This window comes from Salmo salar, chromosome ssa22 (assembly GCF_905237065.1).
Source record: "Salmo salar chromosome ssa22, Ssal_v3.1, whole genome shotgun sequence".
Lineage (NCBI taxonomy): Eukaryota > Metazoa > Chordata > Actinopteri > Salmoniformes > Salmonidae > Salmo > Salmo salar.
In genome coordinates, this window is record NC_059463.1 from 35,162,709 (window position 1) to 35,184,160 (window position 21,452).

The 21,452-nt window shown below is 42.2% G+C and overlaps 1 protein-coding gene across 2 annotated transcripts in view; it reads left to right on the plus strand.

Moving 5' to 3' along the window:
* Positions 1 to 1,096: 1,096 nt before the first annotated feature.
* Positions 1,097 to 21,452, plus strand: part of LOC106583345 (serine/threonine-protein phosphatase 6 regulatory ankyrin repeat subunit C) — a 36,366-nt gene continuing 16,010 nt past the window's right edge. For both annotated transcript variants that reach the window (XM_014167430.2, XM_014167431.2), the window contains exons 1-16: positions 1,097 to 1,327; positions 2,400 to 2,483; positions 4,353 to 4,431; positions 4,758 to 4,828; positions 5,039 to 5,239; positions 5,420 to 5,507; positions 7,866 to 8,008; positions 8,164 to 8,376; positions 16,874 to 16,952; positions 17,247 to 17,361; positions 19,731 to 19,813; positions 20,049 to 20,166; positions 20,266 to 20,334; positions 20,465 to 20,605; positions 20,686 to 20,745; positions 21,114 to 21,225. In XM_014167430.2, coding sequence (XP_014022905.1) covers positions 1,301 to 1,327; positions 2,400 to 2,483; positions 4,353 to 4,431; positions 4,758 to 4,828; positions 5,039 to 5,239; positions 5,420 to 5,507; positions 7,866 to 8,008; positions 8,164 to 8,376; positions 16,874 to 16,952; positions 17,247 to 17,361; positions 19,731 to 19,813; positions 20,049 to 20,166; positions 20,266 to 20,334; positions 20,465 to 20,605; positions 20,686 to 20,745; positions 21,114 to 21,225 — 1,683 coding nt within the window. In that variant the 5' untranslated portion in view covers positions 1,097 to 1,300. The remainder of the gene's footprint in view (positions 1,328 to 2,399; positions 2,484 to 4,352; positions 4,432 to 4,757; positions 4,829 to 5,038; positions 5,240 to 5,419; positions 5,508 to 7,865; positions 8,009 to 8,163; positions 8,377 to 16,873; positions 16,953 to 17,246; positions 17,362 to 19,730; positions 19,814 to 20,048; positions 20,167 to 20,265; positions 20,335 to 20,464; positions 20,606 to 20,685; positions 20,746 to 21,113; positions 21,226 to 21,452) is intronic.

Consider the following 21,452-nt stretch of genomic DNA (forward strand, 5'->3'; position numbering starts at 1 on the left):
CAGAGATCCTGTATTTTCGATAAAGAGGCTATAGAAGGACAATAAATGGTCAGACAGGGCACTTCCCATATAGAATCTTCTCAGGTTTTGGCCTGCCATATGAGTTCTGTTATACTCACAGACACCATTCAAACAGTTTTAGAAACTTTAGGGTGTTTTCTATCCAAATCTACTAATTATATGCATATTCTAGTTTCTGGGCAGGAGTAATAACCAGATTAAATCGGGTACGTTTTTTATCCGGCCGTGAAAATACTGCCCCCTATCCCTAACAGGTTATTAGACAGTTTCGTCTGCCAGCTTCATGCCTTCTTATTACTTTGCCCGGTCAGATCCACTGATAGTCACCGGCTATAAACTGCCATCTTCACTTCTGTCGAGTTGGAGAAAATTCTACTGAAACATGTCCTAGGTCCGGACACTCCCACTTAAATTGTGTAAGAAGCTAACCATCTGACTCATTATTTCGTTTTTGTTGTTGTCAATGAACGCATTCACCCCGTAGAAATAGAATGATCATTCAATTTCTATGTTCATCACTTTTTTTATATATATATATATATATATATATATATATATATATATATATATATATATTACACTTTTTTTAATGAATATCCGAAACATACAGTATACTTGCAGTGAAGCCGCTCAACAACTACATCATACCAGTCATCCAACAGACTCCTTATTCAGAGACACACAGAAGCATCCAGGGTCAATGCCCTGCTCAATGGCACGTTGGCAGATCTCCCACCAGGCCAAAAAACGTGAACCCGAACCCTCCAAGATCCCCCCACAGTTCCCTAATAGCTGTCCCTCAGCCATATGTTCATCACTTTGTAAATCTTGCTACAGAAGATTAATTTTCTCAACCCCCCCCCAAAAAAAGAAGCGGAAATATCTACCTAACACAAAAAAATAGTACAGCTAGTTTTCTTGAATAAGACAGATAACGTTAGAGGGTATAATATTCATTGCAGACATATGTTTTGTCTCTGATATAGTTACGACGTTACTAAAACTATTACATTTACACATTAATGGATAGATTGTGGTGCACTATTCAAAGTGACCACTGTATGTCGCTGCTTGTAGTTACTGCACATACTAGCTTTACCGACGGCCGCCGTTCAAGTACGCACCACTTGTGTCTATCAGTGCAATAAACAACTGCTAGCACACACGGACGCAGAACAAACCCTTCCCTGAACAATTACCACAATAAAACAAAAATATCGCAATTAGCTACATCTCCATCCGATCCTAATGAAGGATCTCCGGCCTGACTGACTAGGAGATGGGAATACTGAACATAACAGACCAGGTAGGTAACGCGAATTAAAGCTAGCTACGGTAGGTATTCCTTTTGGAAACCGTTGTTTTCTTTATCACTGTTTCCTTATGAGGGCGGGTTTGATAGATAGATAGCTAGCTAACTAGCTACCGTTAGCTTGCTAGGTCTCGCTAACTACGTACGGTGCTTGGCCTAAGCTCGTTTATGGCCATTTTAACGGTAGTGTAATCACATTTTACATGCTCCAATAAAATGAAGTATAACGTGGGACTGTTTTGTTTGCTAAAAGTGTATCTCCGCTGATTTGTTTGCTTACTCATGCCAAACTACTAAATGTGGCAATATCATGTACACACCAGCTTGCCTAACCAGGCTATCATACCATAGCTAACGTAGTTAGCTAGCTGGTATCGGTATGGACGACGACATTCAGAATAGTAGTCAACTGGCTAAGCATTTGGGATTTTATGATTTTCAGTATGAACAACTTGTTTAGACGTCAATAACCAACAATATAGGAGTAATGACGGTCACATTCTTAGCCAACTAGCTATCTAGGTCGATACGTCGTCGCTGCAGTCCGCATTAGTTAGCAATGGACTGGGCTGTCACTACTGTGTTGGTAAAGTCTCGAACTAACTGGACATAATTGTGTATTCCGCTAACTTTTTATAGTTGCATGTTGTACAGAAATGCAATCAGCTGTTACGATTGAATTACTGCGTGATGAGGCGTTTTTCAATTCCAAGCAAAGTACGTTGTGTTGGATGCACGCAGCTAACGTTAGCAAATATGACAAGTAGTGTCTGTCTGTTTAGCAATTCCCAGTCAAGTGGACAGCTAGCTAATGTCATTCATCCACCCCGTTTTATCAGGGAAGCATCACACAATTTATAGCGTAATGCCCAGATCCCACACCTGTCTGTGACAATGACCTCTTATAATATTAACTTGCATGATGCAGCAGCACAATGCAAAGAAGTTTGCAAAAAATTGGACCAGATAACGCAGGTACATTATATATATTTTTATTTACAGGATCAGGATGTCAGTTATGCATGCACAATCTGAAAATATTTTATGTGTCTATATTCTCTTCCAGACTTTGCTGGTCCAGGCAATATTTAGCCGAAATGCAGAGGAAGTGAAGTTTTTGTTGCACAAGAATGAAGAAGTCAATGCACTGGTAAGATGGCTCGCTACACATTAACATGACCCTGTGTGAATCAATTTACTCCACATCTCCTATGGTACCCATACTAGACACTTTCTTAATGGGCCAGCCAGTTAAACAGCAAGGGATTACCTCTCCAATCCTCTACAGGCTTTGACCTCCTGTGCATGTGACCTTAAACTTTGATTTGATTTGACATTCCTGTCAACTGTGAATCAGATATAGTTAACGCCACAGAGTAAATAAATAATACTATGTGGAGCAGTAATGTTATACCCACAGTATTTCACACTTCACATTCGTGGTCGCAGCTTCCAACAGTATCTGTGCATGTTGTTCTCTTCAAGAACCATCTTGAGTGTAAGCTGTATTTTGTGTGTGTGTGGTTGTATTGCACACAAGTGCATATGCCCCATGTATTTGAAGACAAGGAAAAGATGAGCTTACGGTTAAGGGATCGATGGGAGGAAAAGCTTAGCATTGAGAGATTGAAAGCATCTTCTTCCATCCAAGTGTGTGGCCGATCAGTCTAGATTCCTCGCACGTTCATTCATTCCACCCCTCTGGTAATCTGACAAGCTGGCTGTCAGGTTAGAGCCCTGACACCATTCTCTAGGTACACTTAATACACACACAGCCAGTCTTAACATTTAGTTTCACAGGTGCTGAAACAGGGCAAGGTGAGGGCACCTAATGTGAATAGGGGTGTGTAGAAAGTGGAAAGGAACTTCTACAGTGGAGAGGAAGGGGTCTCAAATTGCTGAGTGCATGCTTTCAATCAGCATTGGTTCAAATATGGCACATTGCCAATATGAAAAATCACTAGCTGCAATTTGTTAAATGTCACAACAACCTAAATCAGTTTCTATTGTATATTAATATATTTTGCATTTACAATGGAGTCAATATTTGGCAGAGGTCAAAAATTATATCACTGTCAATACTCAGTTGAAGCCACTAGCCCTGGGGCTATTCAATCACTGCTTCAAGTCAAAGAAGACATTCTGTTCTACCACAGCAAAAGTAATATGCAGTTGAGCTTCCTTTGCTTCACTTTCACATGGTTAACATTGTTTTGATGCCTACATGCATCCAAACATGAATTCTTGCGGTGCAAGATAACATTTTTGACTTGTACGCACAAAACCCACAGGGATACTTGTCCTTAAACAGCCTCTCGTCCCGGAGGCCCAAAATCCTCAAACGGCTTCCTCCTCCAGTCAGTCAGTCAGTCAGTCAGTGATTGAATGATGCTTATGGAGAATAAGACAGCAATTTCCTTACTAGGGCTGCGAGGGTGAGACCGGGCCTGAGCCCTCATTCCCCACACGCCTCCCTTCCTTCCTTTCACTGTCATGAGTCATTCACTAGTGGGTTTACACTGCCCCCACGCATTCCAATACGGAGGACAGGGTCCGTTAACAGGCTATAGATGCCTGGGCAATTTTACTCATATAGGTGGATTTCAAGCCCTTTCGGTTTATAGAATGAAAAAAATGACATCTGGTTTTACTCCCTGCCACATTTTTAGATACAGCATACCTAATCCCAGCTAATAATTTTCTGTGAAAAAAAGTTTCTACTGAATATTCTGAGGAGACGGGCTACAGGTCAACATGTATGACATACCTTTTTACTTGAATTTTTTGCAGGATGGCTATTTCTTTCTGTATTTTCAATATCCTGTAATTAAAAGCTATTTTATGTAGTTGGTTTCAAGTTCAAACCTATTAGCAGCGGCATTACGTTTTATATTCTCAGCCTTTGAGGTGTATCGTTCAACTTGCTGTTTGTTTTTAATACAATGATGTGATCAAACCCAACTGTGGGCTTTAATCTGGGTTCTTGCTGACTGTTTCTCTGTCTGCTCGCTCTCCTCAGGACCAAGAACGCCGTACCCCCTTACATGCTGCTGCGTGTTTGGGTGACGTTCACATTATGGACCTCCTCATTAATTCAGGTAACGTTCTCCCGCATGAGACACACTTTTCAGAATGGTTTGTATTATTCACTCAATTATCCCTATCATATTATGGAATAAAGGTTAATCTCATTATCTGTTAGAATATCAACCAGCATTGAAACCCTTCCCTATAGTCAGAGGTTGATAAGCCCTATCCTAAATGAATATACTGCTAATGAAACCAGAGACGTGTGCAAATGTCACTGACCATCTGAGATCTGAGGGCCATTGTGATTAGCTGAATGTGCAGTGGAGCTGAAAGCTACAGATTGGTTGACTGAGTTTGCGCTCTCTCTCATCGCTCTCTCTCATATCTCTCTCAGGTGCTAGTATTAATGCTAAGGACCAAGGCTGGCTGACACCCCTGCATCGGGCAGCTGCCTCACGGAACGAAGTAAGACCATGATGTCAAGTACTATATGTAAAACCTTCTAAAGTCATTTCACTTGAATTCCTCATCAGTCTTAATAGCATTGCTCAGCTTTTGAAATGAATTTGCATACTTATAACCCATCACCTCCTTTCTTGAATGAGTAGCTATATGAATGTCAATGATAGTCACACTCCTCATCCTTTTTATTTATTCTCCTTCCGTCTTTCCCAGAAGGCTGTGGGGCTGCTTCTGAAGCAGGATGCGGAGGTCAATCTGCGAGATAAGTTTTGGCAGACACCGTTGCACGTGGCGGCAGCGAACCGGGCCACACGCTGCGCTGAGGCCCTAATCCCCAAGCTGAGCAGCCTGAACGTAGCAGACCGCTTCGGCAGGACGGCCCTGCACCACGCAGCACACAGCGGCCACGTGGAGGTCAGGGGTCACAGCGCGGGGTCATAGGGTGGAGGGTTATGAGTAACACTGAAATTGCACCCAATCCCCTATATAGTGTACTACTTTTGACCAGGGCCCGCATAGGGTCAACTATATAGGGAATAGGTTCCAATTCAGACGTAGCCTAGGTGATTAACTGTTCATCCTGTCTGTTTCCAGATGGTGAATTTGCTCCTCAACAAAGGGGCCAACTTGAGTGCCAGCGATAAGAAGGAGAGGCAGCCAATCCACTGGGCCGCATACCTCGGTGGGTGGGACCTTAGAACGAACACATTTCCTGAAAGTAGCTTGGTTTCCATCCAATTTGGGACAGATTTGAATGCGAATATTCTGAAATCTGCATAGAAAAATATGGGCATTTTCTCTCCAGAGATGTTTCCATCAACAGACTTTTTGCAGATTAAAGGCTGTGCGTGATGACAGTGCATATAAAAATAACTTTTGCTGTTAAATTCCCATGTACCGAATGGAGAAAAATACAAGTTAAATGGATTTCCATCGCATTTTGTCACGAACTGTAGCAAATGTACCCACTCTGGTCTTGGCACATGGACTCTAGCACACAGCTTGCATATTCTTATGGATAAGAGCGATAATATTTGTATTTGTCAAATGGCAGCCAAGCATCGATCATCATGTCACCAGAATAAGACCCTCAATATATATTGGAAAGGAGCATCAAGCTCATCACCTTGCACATTCACCACCCTGTGAAGTTCATCATAACTTATTTCATCTGTAGCCTAATAAACTGCATGCTTTCCTGAGTCGTAGTGGGAGGACCACAGAACATATTGAGTGACTCCAAGTTTACTTCATTATGATGGTTATTATATTAATATTTGCGCATAAAGGCATTTCCACCACAATTTCTAGCATAATTAATTTTACAGACATAAAAAGATTGAACAAACAAATTGTCTGTCGGCGTTTATAAAATTGGAGCCCGGTCTTCACTTTTTTCATGCGTCAGGTAGTTCAGCCGCATTAAATGGTTGAATGAGGTTACTGACACTTCTCTCATTGGTCTGAGCAAAGGCACTGTGCACTGAGCAGACTCACTGATCTACAAATCAACTTGCATTCTAGACAACTTCCCATCAAGGCATCTTTATAAACTGTGCATTTGGGAAAGTATTCGGATCCCTTGACTTTTTCCACATTTTGTTATGTTACAGCTTATTCTAAAATGATTTAAATAAAACACATTTCCTCATCAATCTACACACAATAACCCATAATGACAAAGAGAAGACATGTTTTTAGAAATGTTAGCAAATTATTTTTCAATAAAAAAATGAAATCAGTATTCAGACCTTTTACTCAGTACTTGGTTGAAGCAGCTTTGGTAGCGATTACAGTCTCGAGTCTTGGGTATGACGCTACAAGCTTTGCACACCTGTATTTGGGGAGTTTCTCCCATTCCTTTCTGCAGATCCTCTCGAGCTCTGTCAGGTTGGATGGGGAGCCTCGCTGCACAGCTATTTTCAGGTCTCTCCAGAGATGTTCGATCGGATTCAAGTCCGGGCTCTGGCTGGGCCACTCAAGGACATTCAGAGACTTGTCCCGAAGCCGCTCCTGCTCTGTCTTGGCTGTGTGCTTACGGTTGTTGTCCTGTTGGAAGGTGAACCTTCGCCCCAGTCTGAGGTCCTGAGCACCCTGGATCAGGTTTTCATCAAGGATCTCTCTGTACTTTGCTCCGTTCATTTTTCCCCTTGATCCTGACTAGTCTCCCAGTCCCTGCCGCTGAAAAACATCCCCACAGCATGATGCTGCTACCTCCATCCTTCACTGTAGGGATGGTGCCAGATTTCTACCTGATGTTAGTCTTGGCATTCAGGCCAAAGAGTTGAATCTTGGTTTCATCAGACCAGAGAATGTTGTTGTTTAGGAGTCCTTTAGTTGCCTTTTGGCTGCCAGCTCTAGGAATAGTCTTGGTGGTTCCAAGCTTATTCCATTTTAACAATGATGGAGGCCACTGTGTTCATGGGGAACTTCAATGCTGCAGACATTTTTTGGTACCCTTCCCCAGATCTGTCCCTCGACACAATCCTGTCTCGGCGCTCTACAGACAATTCCTTCGACCTCATGGCTTGGTTTTTGCTCTTACATGCACTGTCAACTGTGGGACCTTATATAAACATGTGTGTGTGCCTTTCCAAATCATGTCCAATCAATTGAATTTACCACAGGTGGACTCCAATCAAGTTGTAGAAACTTCTCAAGGATGATCAATGGAAACAGGATGCACCTGAGCTCAATTTCGAGTCTCATAGCAAAGGGTCTGAATACTTATGTAAATAAGATAGTTCGGTTTATTTTTAATACATTTGCAAAAATGTCCAAAACTGCTTTTGTCATAATGGGCTATTGTGGGTAGATTGATGAGGGAAAACATGTATTTAATCCATTTTAGAAGGCTGTAACCAAATGTGGAAAAAGTCAAGGGGTCTGAATACTTTCCAAATACACTGTACAAAGATAAGAAAATCTTTTCCGAATCGCATATCCTCACGCACAAGCAGAAGATTGGCTTGGCTTTCGTTAACCTATCTGTGTGTCTGTATATGTTCCATGATTGTATGGTTGTCTCCTCTTCCCTCAGGGCATCTGGAGATCGTGAAGCTACTGGTGTCGCGGAGTGCGGACGCCATGTGCAGGGACAAGCGAGGTTATACCCCGCTCCACGCCGCAGCTGCCAGCGGCCAAATCGAGGTGGTCAAGTATCTGCTGCGGCTGGGGTCAGAGGTGAGGGGTCAGGGGATGAGGCTCCATCAGGTCACCATCATATGGTCACTCCATGTGTCAGGTGGTTTCCTATTGTTGAAATGTGCTTTTTTTAAATGTATCTCCAGGCCATATATCATCGGCTAATTTCTACCTTCTCTTTATCTCTGCGTCAGATTGACGAGCCCAACGCTTTTGGGAACACAGCGCTCCACATGGCGTGCTACACAGGCCAGGAGGCCGTTGCCAACGAGCTGGTGAACCGAGGCGCCAACGTCAACCAGCCAAATCAGCGCGGCTGCACGCCGCTGCACCTGGCCGCTGTCTCCACCAACGGGGCGCTTTGCCTCGAGCTGCTAGTTAACAACGGTGCTGACGTCAACATGCAGGTCAGTTAGAGTAGGCTGGGGAAAAAGGGATTGGTTGCACCGCAAATGGCACCCTATTCCTTATATTGTGCACAAATGTGTATATACAGTGCCTTGCAAAAGTATTCATCCCCCTTGGCTTTTTTTCTATTTTGTTGCATTACAACCTGTCATTTAAATAGATTTTTATTTGGATTTCATGTAATAGTCCAAATTGGTGAAGTGAAATGGAAAAAATAACTTGTTTCAAAAGATTCCTAAAAATGTAAAACGGAAAAGTGGTGCTTTGATATGTATTCACCCCCTTTGCTAAGAAGCCCCTAAATAAGATCTGGTGCAACCAATTACCTTCAGAAGTCACATAATTAGTTAGATTGCACACAGGTGGACTTTAAGTGTCACATGATCGCAGTATATATACACCTGTTCTGTTCTGCAACACCGCTAAGCAAGGGGCACCACCAAGCAAGCGGCACCATGAAAACCAAGGAGCTCTCCAAACAGGTCGGGGATAAAGTTGTGGAGAAGTACAGATCAGGGTTGGGTTATAAAAAAATATCAGAAACTTTGAACATCCCACGGAGCACCATTTAAACCCATTATTTAAAAAATGGAAAGACTATGGCACCACAACAAACCTGCCAAGAGAGGGCCGCACACCAAAACTCATTGGACCAGGCAAGGAGGGTATTAATCAGAGGCGCAACAAAGAGAACCCTGAAGGAGCTGCAAATCTCCACAGCGGAGATTGGAGTATCTGTCCATAGGACCACTTTAAGCCGTACACTCCACAGAGCTGGGCTTTACGGAAGAGTAGCCAGAAAAAAATCCATTGCTTAAAGAAAAAAATGGTTTTGCCAAAAGGCATGTGGGAGACTCCCCAAACATATGGAAGCAGGTACTCTGGTTAGATGAGACTACAATGTAGCTTTTTGGCCATCAAGGAAAACGCTATGTCTGGCGCAAACTCAACACCTCTCATCACCCCGAGAACAGCATCCCCACAGTGAAGCATGGTGGTGGCAGCATCATGCTGTGAGGATGTTTTTCACCTGCAGAGACTGGGAAACTGGTCAGAATTGAAGGAATGATGGATGGTGCTAAATACAGGAAAATTCTTGAGGGAAACCTTTCAGTCTTCCAGAGATTTGAAACTGGGATGGAGGTTCACCTTCCAGCAGGACAATGTCCCTTAGCATACTGCTAAAGCAACACTTGAGTGATTTAAGGGGAAACATTTAAATGTCTTGGAATCACCTAGTCAAAGCCCGGACCTCAATCCAATTGAGAATCTGTGGTCTGACTTAAATATTGCTGTACACCAGCGGAACCCATCCTACTTGAAGGAGCTGGAGCAGTTTTGCCTTGAAGTATGGGCAAAAATCCCAGTGGCTAGATGTGCAAAGCTTATAGAGACATACCCCAAGAGACTTGCAGCTGTAATTGCTGCAAAAGGTGGCTCTACAAAGTATTGACTTTGTGGGGTGAATAATTATGCACACTCAAGTTGTTTTTGTCTTATTTCTTGTTTGTTTCACAATAAAAAATATTTTGCATCTCCAAAGTGGTAGGCATATTGTGTAAATCAAATGATACAACCCCCCCAAAAAATGTATAAATTGTAATTATAGGTTGTAAGAAGGCAAAATAGGAAAAATGCAAGGGTGTGAATACTTTCGCAAGGCACTGTGTGTTTTTTATATATATACACACACACACACGTTTGAATACCTACTCATTCAAGGATTTTATTTTTTTCTTAACTATTTTCTACGTTGTAGAATAATAGTGGGTCATCAATACTATGAAATAACACATGGAATCATGTAGTAACCAAAAAGCTGTAAAGCAAATCAGAATATATTTTAGATTATTCAAAGTAGCCACCCTTTCCCTTGATGACAGCTTTGCATACTCTTGGCATTCTCTCAACCAGCTTCACCTGGAATGCTTTTCCAACAGTATTGAGGGATTTCCCACATATGTTGAGCGCTTATTGGCTGCTTTTCCTTCACTCTGCAGTCTAACTCATCCCAAACCATCTCAATTGTGGAGGCCAGGTCATCTGATGCAGCACTCCATCACTCTCCTTGGTCAAATAGCCCTTACACAGCCTGTAGGTGTGTTGGGTCATTGTCCTGTTAAAAAACAAATGATAGTCCCACTAAGCGCAAACCAGAGTCGATGACTTATAGCTGCAGAATGCTGTGGTAGCCATACTGGTTGAGTGTGCCTTGAATTCTAAATAAATCACTGGCAGTGTCACCAGCAACGCACCATCACATCTCCTCCATGCTTCACGGTGGGAACCACACATGCAGAGATCATCCGTTCACCTACTCTGCGTCTCACAAAGACGGCAGTTGAAACTAAAAATCTCAAATTTGAACTCATCACACCAAAGGACAGAGTTCCACCAGTCTAATGTCCATTGCTCGTGTTTCTTGGCCCACACAAGTCTCTTCTTCTTATTGGAGTTCTTTGGTAGCGGTTTCTTTGCAGCAATTTGACCACGAAGGCCTGATTTACGCAGTCTCCTCTGAACAGTTGTTGTAGAAATGTGTCTGTTACTTGAACTGTGAAGCATTTATTTGAGCTGCAATCTGAAGTGAAGTTAACTCTAATGAACTTATCCGCTGCAGCAGAGGCTTCCTTTCCTGTGGCAGTACTCATGAGAGCCAGTTTCATCATAGCGCTTGATGGTTTTTGCGACTGCTCTTGAAGAAACTTTCAAAGTTCTTGAAATTTTCCGGATTGACTGACCATGTCTTTAAAGTAATGATGGACTGTCATTTCTCTTTGCTTATTAGAATTGTTCTTGCCATGATATGGACTTGGTATTTTACCAAATAGGGCTATCTTCTGTATACCCACCCCTACCTTGTCATAACACAACTGATTGGCTCAAACACATTAAGAAGGAAAGAAATTCCACAAATGGACCTTTTAACAAGGCACACCTGTTAATTGAAATGCATTCCAGGTGACTACCTCATGAAGCTGGCTGAGAGAATGCCAAGGTGTGCAAAGCTGTCAAGGCAAAGGGAGGCTATTTTGAATAATCTTAAATATAACATATATTTAGATTTGTAGCACGTTTTTGGTTACCTCTTAATTTCATGTGTTATTTCAAAGTTTTTATGTCTTTATTGTTATTCTACAATGTAGACCAGGGGAAAAATAAAGAAACCCTTGAATGAGTAGGTGTGTCCATACTTTTGCCTGGTCTGTATATACAGTGCATTCGGAAAGTATTCAGACCCATTCCCCTTCTCCACATTTTGTTACGTTACAGCCTTATTCTAAAATAGATTTAAAAAATATATATATAAAAAATAATATCTCATCAATCTACACAATACTATAATAATGACAATGCGAAAAAAGGTTTTTGTTAATTTTAGTAATTTTATTACAAATTAACTGATAGCTTATATACATAAGTATTCAGACCCTTTATTATGAGACTCGAATTGAGCTCAGGTGCATCCTGTTTCCATTGATCATCCTTGATGTTTCTACAACTTGATTGGATTTGACCTGTGGTAAATTAAATTGATTGGACATGATTTTGAATGGCACACACTTGTCTATGTAAGGTCCCACTGTTGACAGTGCATGTCAGAGCAAAAACCAAGCCGTGAGGTCGAAGGAATTGTCCGTAGAGCTCCGAGACAGGATTGTGTCGAGGCACAGATCTGGGTAAAGGTACAAAAACATTTCTGCAGCATTGAAGATCCCCATGAACACAGTGACCTCCATCATTCTCAAATGGAAGACGTTTGGAACCACCAAGACTCTTCCAAGAGCTGGCTGCCCGGCCAAACTGAGCAATCGGGGAGAAGAGCCTTTGTCAGGGAGGTGACCAAGAACCCGATGGTCACTCTGACAGCGCTCCGGAGTTCCTCTGTGGAGATTAGAGAACCTTCCAAAAGGACAACCATCTTGGGTGTTTGCCAAAAGGCACCTGAAGACTCAGATCATGAGAAACAAAATTCTCTAGTTTGATGAAACCAAGAGTGAACTCTTTGGCCTGAATGCCAAGCGTCATGTCTGGAGGAAACCTGGCACCATCCCTATTAGAGGTCGACCGATTATGATTTTTCAACGCCGATACCGATTTATTGGAGGACCAAAAAAAGCCGATACTGCTTAATCGGACGATTATTTATTTTTAAAAAATATTTTATTTTTTAAATTATTATTAGTTATTTTTTATTTTTTTGTAGTAATGACAATTACAACAATACTGAATGAACACTTATTTTAACTTAATATAATACATCAATAAAATCAATGTAGCCTCAAATAAATAATGAAACATGTTCAATTTGGTTTAAATAATGCAAAAACAAAGTGTTGGAGAAGAAAGTAAAAGTGCAATATGTGCCATGTAAGAAAGCTAATGTTTAAGTGCCTTGCTCAGAACATGGGAACATATGAAAGCTGGTGGTTCCTTTTTACATGAGTCTTCAATATTCCCAGGTAAGAAGTTTTAGGTTGAAGTTATTATAGGACAATTTCTCTCTATACAATTTGTATTTCATATACCTTTGACTATTGGCTGTTCTTATAGGTATTGCCAGTGTAACAGTATAGCTTCTGTCCCTGTCCTCGCTCCCACCTGGGCTCGAACCAGGAACACATCAACAACAGCCACCCTCGAAGCAGCGTTACCCATGTAGAGCAAGGGGAACAAATCTACCAAGTCTGAGCGAGTGACGTTTGAAATGCTATTAGCGTGCACCCGCTAACTAGCTAGCCATTTCACATCGGTTACACCAGCCTAATCTTGGGAGTTGACATGCTTGAAGTCATAAACAGCGCAATGCATTGCGAAGAGCTGCTGGCAAAACGCACAAAAGTGCTGTTTGAATGAATGCTTACGAGCCTGCTGGCACCGCTCAGTCAGACTGCTCTATCAAATCATAGACTTAATTATAATATAATAGACACACAGAAATACCAGCCTTAGGTCATTAATATGGTCGAATCCGGAAACTATTATCTCAAACAAAACGTTTTTTTCTTTCAGTGAAATACGGAACCGGTCCGTATTTTATCTAACGGGTGGCATCCCTAAGTCTAAATATTCCTGTTACATTGCACAACCTTCAATGGTATATCATAATTACATAAAATTCTGGCAAATTAGTTCGCAACGAGCCAGGCAATGAACGCAAGAGCAGTGACAGAATTTCATGTTAGCAGGCAATATTAACTAAATATGCAGGTTTAAAAATATATACTTGCGTATTGATTTTAAAGAAAGGCATTGATGTTTAGGTACATTGGTGCAACGACAGTGCATTTTTCGCAAATGCGCTTGTTAAATCATCAGCCGTTTGTCGAAGTAGGCTGTGATTCGATGAGAAATTAACAGGCACTGCATCGATTATATGCAACACAGGACACGTTAGTTAACTACACATGGTTGATGATATTATTAGTTTAACTAGTGATTATGTTAAGATTGATCGTTTTTTATAAGATAAGTTTAATGTTAGCAAGCAACTTACCATGGCTTCTTGCTGCCCTCGCGTAACAGGTAGTCAGCCTGCCATGCAGGCTCCTCGTGGAGTGCAATGTAAGGCAGGTGGTTAGAGCATTGGACTAGTAACCGGAAGGTTGCAAAACGAATCCCCCCTGAACAAGGCAGTTAACCCCCGTTCCTAGGCCGTCATTGAAAATAAGAATGTGTTTTTAATCTGACTTGCCTAGTTAAATAAAGGTGTAAAAAAAAAAAAAAAAAAAATCGGTGGCTAAAAATACCGATTAACTTGAAATCGGCCCTAATTAATCGGCCATTCCGATTAATCGGTCGACCTCTAATCCCTATGGTGAAGCATGGTGGTGGCAGCATCATGCTATGGGGATGTTTTTCAGTGGCAGAGACTGGGAGACTCGTCAGGAATGAGGAAAAAATGAACAGTGTGCAATACAGAAAGATCCTTGATGAAAACCTGCTCCAGGGCACTCAAGACCTCAGACTGGGGCTAAGGTTCACCTTCCAACAGGACAACGACCCTAAGCACACAGCCAAGGCAGTGCAGGAGTGGCTTTGGGACAAGTCTCTGAATGTCCTTGAGTGGCTCGGACTTGAACCCGATGTAACATCTCTGGAGAGACCTGAAAATAGCTGTGCTGCGACGCTCCTTATCCAACCTGACAGAGCTTGACGGGATCTGCAGAGATGAATGGGAGAAACTCCCCAAATATAGGTGTGGCAAGCTTGTAGCGTCATACCCAAGAAGACTCGGCTGTAATCGCAGCCGAAGGTGCTTAAACAAAGTACTGAGTAAAAAGTCTGAATACTTATGTAAATGTAGTATTTCCTGTTGTATTTTTTTTTACATTTGCAAAAATGTCTAAACCTGTTTCTGCTTTGTCGTTTAATGAATTGTAGAATAAGGGTGTAACGAAACAAAATGTGAAAGTCAAGGGTCTGAATACTTTCCGAATGCACTGTGTATGTATATACACTAGCGTTCAGAAGTTTGGGGTCACTTAGAAATGTCCTTGTTTCCCATGAAAACATACATGAAATGAGTCGCAAAATGAATAGGAAATATCGTCAAGATGTTGAAAAGGTTATAAATGATGATACATTTTTTGGGGGGGAAATAATAATTTTGTCCTTCAAACTTTGCTTTTGTCAAAGAATCCTCAATTTGCAGCCATTACAGCCTTGCAGACCTTTGGCAGTCTTATCAATTTGTTGAGCTAATCTGAAGAGATTTAACCCCATGCTTCCTGAAGCACCTTCCACAAGTTGGATTGGCTCTTTGGGCACTTATTACGTAACATACGGTCAAGTTGCTCCCACAATAGCTCAATAGGGTTGATATCCAGTGACTGTGCTGGCCACTCCATTATAGACAGAATACCAGCTGACTGCTTTTTCCCTAAATAGTTATTCCATAGTTTGGAGCTGTGCTTTGGGACATTGTCCTGTTGTAGGAGGAAATTGGCTCCAATTAAGCGCTGTCCACAGGGTATGGAATTGGACTCCAAAATGGAGTGATAGCCTTCCTTCTTCAAGATCCCTTTTACAGTGTACAAATCTCCCACTTTACGGCCACCAAAGCACCCCCAGACCATCACATTGCCTCCACTATGCTTTACAGATGGCATCAAGCACTCCTCCAGCTTTTCATTTTTTCTGCGTCTCACGAATGTTCTTCTTTGTGATCTGAACACCTCAACTTAGATTTGCCTGTCCATAACACTTTTTTCCAATCTTCCTCTGTTCAGTGTCTGTGGTCTTTTGCCCATCTTAATCTTTTCTTTTTATTGGCCAGTCTGAGATATGGCTTTTTCTTTGCAACTCTGCCTAGAAGGCCAGCATCCCGGAGTCACCTCTTCACTGTTGATGTTGAAACTGGTGTTTTGCGGGTACTATTTCATGAAGCTGCCAGTTGAGGACTTGAGGCGTCTGTTTCTCAAACTTGACACTCATGTACTTGTCCTTTTGCTCAGTTGTGTACCAGGGCCTCCCACTCCTTTCTATTCTGGTTAGAGCCAGTTTGCGCTGTTCTGTGAAGGGAGTAGTACACAGTGTTGTATGAGATCTTCAGTTTCTTGACAATTTCTTACATGGAATAGCCTACATTTCTCAGAACAATAATAGACTGACGAGTTTCAGAAGAAAGTCCTTTGTTTCTGGTCATTTTGAGCCTTCACTCGAACCAACATGCTGATGCTCCAGATACTCAACTAGTCCTAAGGCGGCCAGTTTTATTGCTTCTTTAATCAGAACAACAGTTGTCAGCTATGCTAACATAATTGCAAAAGGGTTTTCTAATGATCAATTAGCCTTTGTAAAATGATATAAACTTGGATTAGCTAACACAACGTACCATTGGAACACAGGAGTGATGGTTGCTGATAATTGGTCTCTGTACACCAGTAGTGTATATGCACAAGCACAATGTGTACAAAACATTAGGAACACCTGCTCTTACTATGACATGGACTGACCATTTGAAAGCTAAGATCCCTTATTGATGTCACTTGTTAAATCCTCTTCAATCAATGTAGATGATGGGGAGACAAGTTTAAAGAAGGATTTTTAAGCCATGAGTTATGGATTGTGTATGGGTGGCATTCAGAGGGTGAATGGGCAAGACAAAATATATAAGTGCCTTTGAACTTTGTAGGGTAGTAGGTGCCAGAAAGGCACAACGTTGTTTTTTTCACGCTCAACAGTTTCCTGTGTGTATCAACAATGGTCCACCGTCCCAAATGACATCCAACCTACTTGACACAATTGTGGGAAGCGTTGGAATCAACACTGGCCAGCATCCCTGTGGAACGCTTTTGACACCTTGTAGAATCCATGCCCCAACAAAATGAGAATCTTCTGAGAGAAAAAGGGGGTGCAACTCAATATTAGTACATTATATGTGTGTATATGGAATGCCGTTTGGGATGCGGTCTTAGACAACAGAGGTTTAAGATAAATTCATTATTTACCTAACAATGAACTGTTTTTGTGTGTTCTCTCTTTCTCTCACAGAGTAAAGAAGGGAAGAGCCCTTTGCACATGGCCGCTATTCACGGGCGCTTCACTCGCTCCCAAATCCTTATCCAAAACGGTAACCACACACACATCCAAAATAATAGTAATATTTGCAATATTATAAAAACGAATACAACATTATCACATACTACACAATGATAGGGTGTTTGTGAAAAGTGCCTGCAGTATTTTGGGTAATAAACTTCTATTGAAGCCCACCACCCAAACATACCCAACACACATCCCCACCAGCCCATAGCAACCACCAGAACTCCAACAGCCACATAGCTTCTCATAGCCGTGTCAAAAACAGTATTATGCAATTCTCCTCTCTGCCCCTGACCACGTCCCCTCTCTCCTCTGTGTGCAGGTGGGGAGATCGACTGTGTAGATAAATATGGCAATACTCCTCTTCACGTTGCTGCTAAGCACGGCCACGAGCTGCTGATCAGCACCCTGATGACTAATGGTGCTGACACGGCCAGGTGAGAGACACACACGCACACATACAATCAGGTGAGTGACGGAACAGACACACAACTCCGCTGTAGAATTCTTTATGGCAGAAGCAGAATGTCTCTTCTGAGAGAATGTCAGAGGATCAGCTCTCACATTGCTTATGCAACATAATGGACCTCTCAACATAACTAGCAGCAAAACTCAAATCTCTTCTCCACTGAACAAAAATATAAACGCAACATGTAAATTGTTGGCCCCACTTTTCATGAGCTGAAATAAAAGATCCTAGAAGTGTTCCATACGCACAACGTTTTTCTCCAAAATCTTGTGCACAACTTTTGTTTACATACATGTTGGTGAGCATTTCTCCTTAGCCAAGCGAATCCATCCACCTGACAGGTGTGAAATATCAAGAAGCTGATTAAACAACATGATTAAAGTCCACTCTATAATGTCCAGTTCTGTCACACAACACAATGCCATAGAAGTCTCAAGTTTGGCGGGAGCGTGCAGTTGGCATGCTGTCAGCAGGAATGTCCATCAGACCTGTAGCCAGACAATTGAATGTTAATTTCTCTACCGTAAGTCGCCACGAACATCGTTTTCTAGACTTATGGCAGCACGTCCAACCAGCCTCACAACCGCAGACCACGTGTATGGTGTCATGTGGACGAGTGGTTTACTGATGTCCACGTTGTCAAGAGTGCCCCGTGGTGGGGTTATGGTATGGGCAGGCAGGCATAAGCTACTGACAACAAACACAATTGCATTTTATCGATGGCAACAGAAATATTGTGATGAGATCCTAAGGCCCATTGTGAGGACCATTTCTTTTAAGGTATCTGTGTCCAACAGATGCATATCTGTATTCCCAGTCGTGAAATCCATAGATTAGGGCCTAATGAATTTATTTCTATTGACTGATTTCCTCATATGAACTTAAACGCAGTAAAATCTTTGTAATTGTTGCATGTTTCGTTTATAGAGTGCCTATGGAAAATATTCAGACCCCTTGACTTTTTCCATATTTTGTTAGGTTTCAGCCTTATTCTAAAATTGATTAAATCGTTTTTTTCTCTCAAGCTACATAAAATACCCCATCATTACAAAGCAAAAACTGGTTTTCATATTTTTATTGCTAATTTCTAAAGAAAATTGTAATATCACATTTACATAAGTATTCAGACCCTTTACTCAGAACTTTCTTTAAGCACCTTTGACAGCGGTTACAGCCTCGAGTCTTCTTGGGTATGACGATACTACAAGCTTGGCACACCTGTATTTGGGGAGTTTCTCCCACTCTTCTCTGAAGATTCTCTCAAGCTCTGTCAGGTTGGATGGAGAGCGTTACTGCACAGCTATTTTCAGGTCTCTCTAGTTGTTAAATCAGATTCAAGTCTGGGCTCTGGCTGGCCCACTCAAGGACATTCAGAGACTTGTCCCGAAGCCACTCCTGGGTTGTCTTGGCTGTGTGCTTAGGGTTGTTGTCCTGTTGTAAGGTGAACCTTCACCCCAGTCTGAGGTCCTGAGTGCTCTGGAGCAGGTTTTCATCAAGGATCTCTCTGTACTTGATCCTGACTAGTCTCCCAGTCTCTGCTGCTGAAAACATACCCACAGCATGAGGCTGCCACCACCATGCTTCACCGTAGGGTTGGTGCCAGGTTTCCTCCAGATGTGACGCTTGGCATTCAGGCCAAAGAGTTCAATCTTGGTTTCATCAGACCAGAGAATCTTGTTTCTCATGGTCTGCGTCCTTTAGGTGCCTTTTGGCAAACTCCAAGCGGGCTGTCATGTGCCTTTTACTGAGGAGTGGCTTTCGTCTGGCCACTCTTCCATAAAGGCCTAATTGGTTCAAACCTGTCTCCGAGCTCTACGGACAATTCCTTCAACCTCATGGCTTGTTTTTTGCTCTGACATGCACTGTCAACTGTGGGACCTTATATAGACAGGTGTGTGTGCCTTTCCAAATCATGTCCAATCAATTGAATTTACCACAGATGGACTCCAATCAAGTTGTAGAAACATCTCAAGGATGATCAATGGAAACAGGATGCACCTGAGCTCAGTTTCGAATCTCATAGCAAAGGGTCTGAATACTTATGTAAATAAGGTATTTCTGTTTTTTGTTTATACATATGGTAAAATTTCTATACCTGTTTTCACTTTGTCGTTATGGGGTATTGTGTGGAGATTGCTGAGGAAATTGTTTTATTTAATCAATTTTAGAATAAGGTTGTAACGTAACAAAATGTGGAAAAAGTCAAGGGGTCTGAATACTTTCCAAAGGAACTGTGTTTTTGTTCATTGTGTGTTACATATTTGAGAAGCTGCTGTCAGCACTATATCTCCTTCCCTGTCTTATATATTCCTCTATCTCTCTCCTTGCTCTCTCTAGGCAAGGGATTAATGGGATGTTTCCGTTGCATTTGGCTGTGCTCTACGGGTTTTCAGACTGTTGTCGCAAGTTACTCTCCTCAGGTAAGCCTTCAGAGACAGCCATGGAAACTGTATGATTGAAAGTAATCAAGTTTCATGGAGGTGTACATTCAAATTGACCTAAGTAGTGCTCTACCAGATAGAATGTGAGAGGGCTTTTACATACAACACATTCTTTAACTTCTTGCTTTTCCTCATTCAGTGTCATGTTAGGAAACAGACCAATGTGGTCACCACGTATGACATCACTTCCCGTTTTGTATTATGCTTTCTGCAGGTCAGCTGTACAGCATTGTATCATCTCTGAGCAACGAGCACGTGCTGTCAGCCGGGTTTGACATAAACACCCCAGACAGCTTGGGGAGGACCTGCCTGCATGCCGCTGCCTCTGGAGGGTGAGCGCGCGTGCATACACATTCTGAATGAAGAGTGAGATTTTTGGTAGTGATTGTATAATCGGCTCATTTGAATTTCTTTTCTCTCTTTGATGGCAGAAACGTTGAATGTCTTAACTTGCTGTTGAGCAGTGGTGCTGACTTGAATAACAAGGACACATTGGGAAGGTGTGGTCTCATTCTAGAATTCAACAAATGTGTTTTTCCCCGTAATGTTTTTGTCATTCAGTGAATTCTATTTCGTTCTCTTCTCCTGTGAGTGTGACTTCTCCTCTCTCTCTCCCGTCTCCCGTGGCAGAGCTCCTTTGCACTACGCTGCGGCGAATGGGAGCTACCAGTGCACGGTTGCCCTGGTGAGTGCTGGTGCCGAGGTGAACGAGCTGGACCAGAAGGGCTGCAGCCCCCTGCACTATGCCGCTGCCTCGCAGACCTTCCGCCGGTGAGACACACAGAACACACACACAGGGGGGCTAAAAGATACCGGACCAAAATTTGACTGACATTTTGTTTTTGTTTCAGAGTGGACAGACATTACTCAGTTGGACACCATAGTGAGGAGAGGGCCAAGGAGGCCTTTTTGTAAGTCCCATACCATGATTTAGTCTGCATGTCTTATGTTTGATAGAAACAATCTAACCAAGCCCTAACATTTTGCTTTCTCAGAAGATGGGAACCATTTAGAAATGTTTGCAGTTAAGGTTCACCTGCCCATGTATTTGACAGCTTGTTGGTTGACCTTTCACAGTTATTCTCTGTGTTGATGTAGTTGTGTATCCAACAGTTTGTTGGTTGACTTTCACAGTTATTCTGTGTTGATGTAGTTGTGTATCCAACAGTTTGTTGGTTGACCTTTCACAGTTATTCTCTGTGTTGATGTAGTTGTGTATCCAACAGTTTGTTGGTTGACATAACCAACATGTCTGTCCTTTCCCCCTTTGTATGTGTAGTTGTTTAGAGTATCTGCTGGATAATGGGGCTGACCCAGCTCTGAGGAACACCAAGGGTTACAGCGCAGTCCACTATGCAGCAGCCCACGGAAACAAGCAGAACCTGGAGCTGGTGAGTCAGTGGGAGGAGGGACTACCAGTGTGTGCGTGCTACAGACATACCGGCAAAGATGAGACCGAATCATGGTGTCTTTTCAATAGGGGCTTACCCCCCTCGTCTTCGTCTGCACTATGAAACAACAGGACACGTGACGGCAAAGTCCTAGTAGACATCCAACCATATCGCGTTCACTAGGCTATTGATTTCAGATCAGTGCAGATAAAGAAGAGGAAAAGACA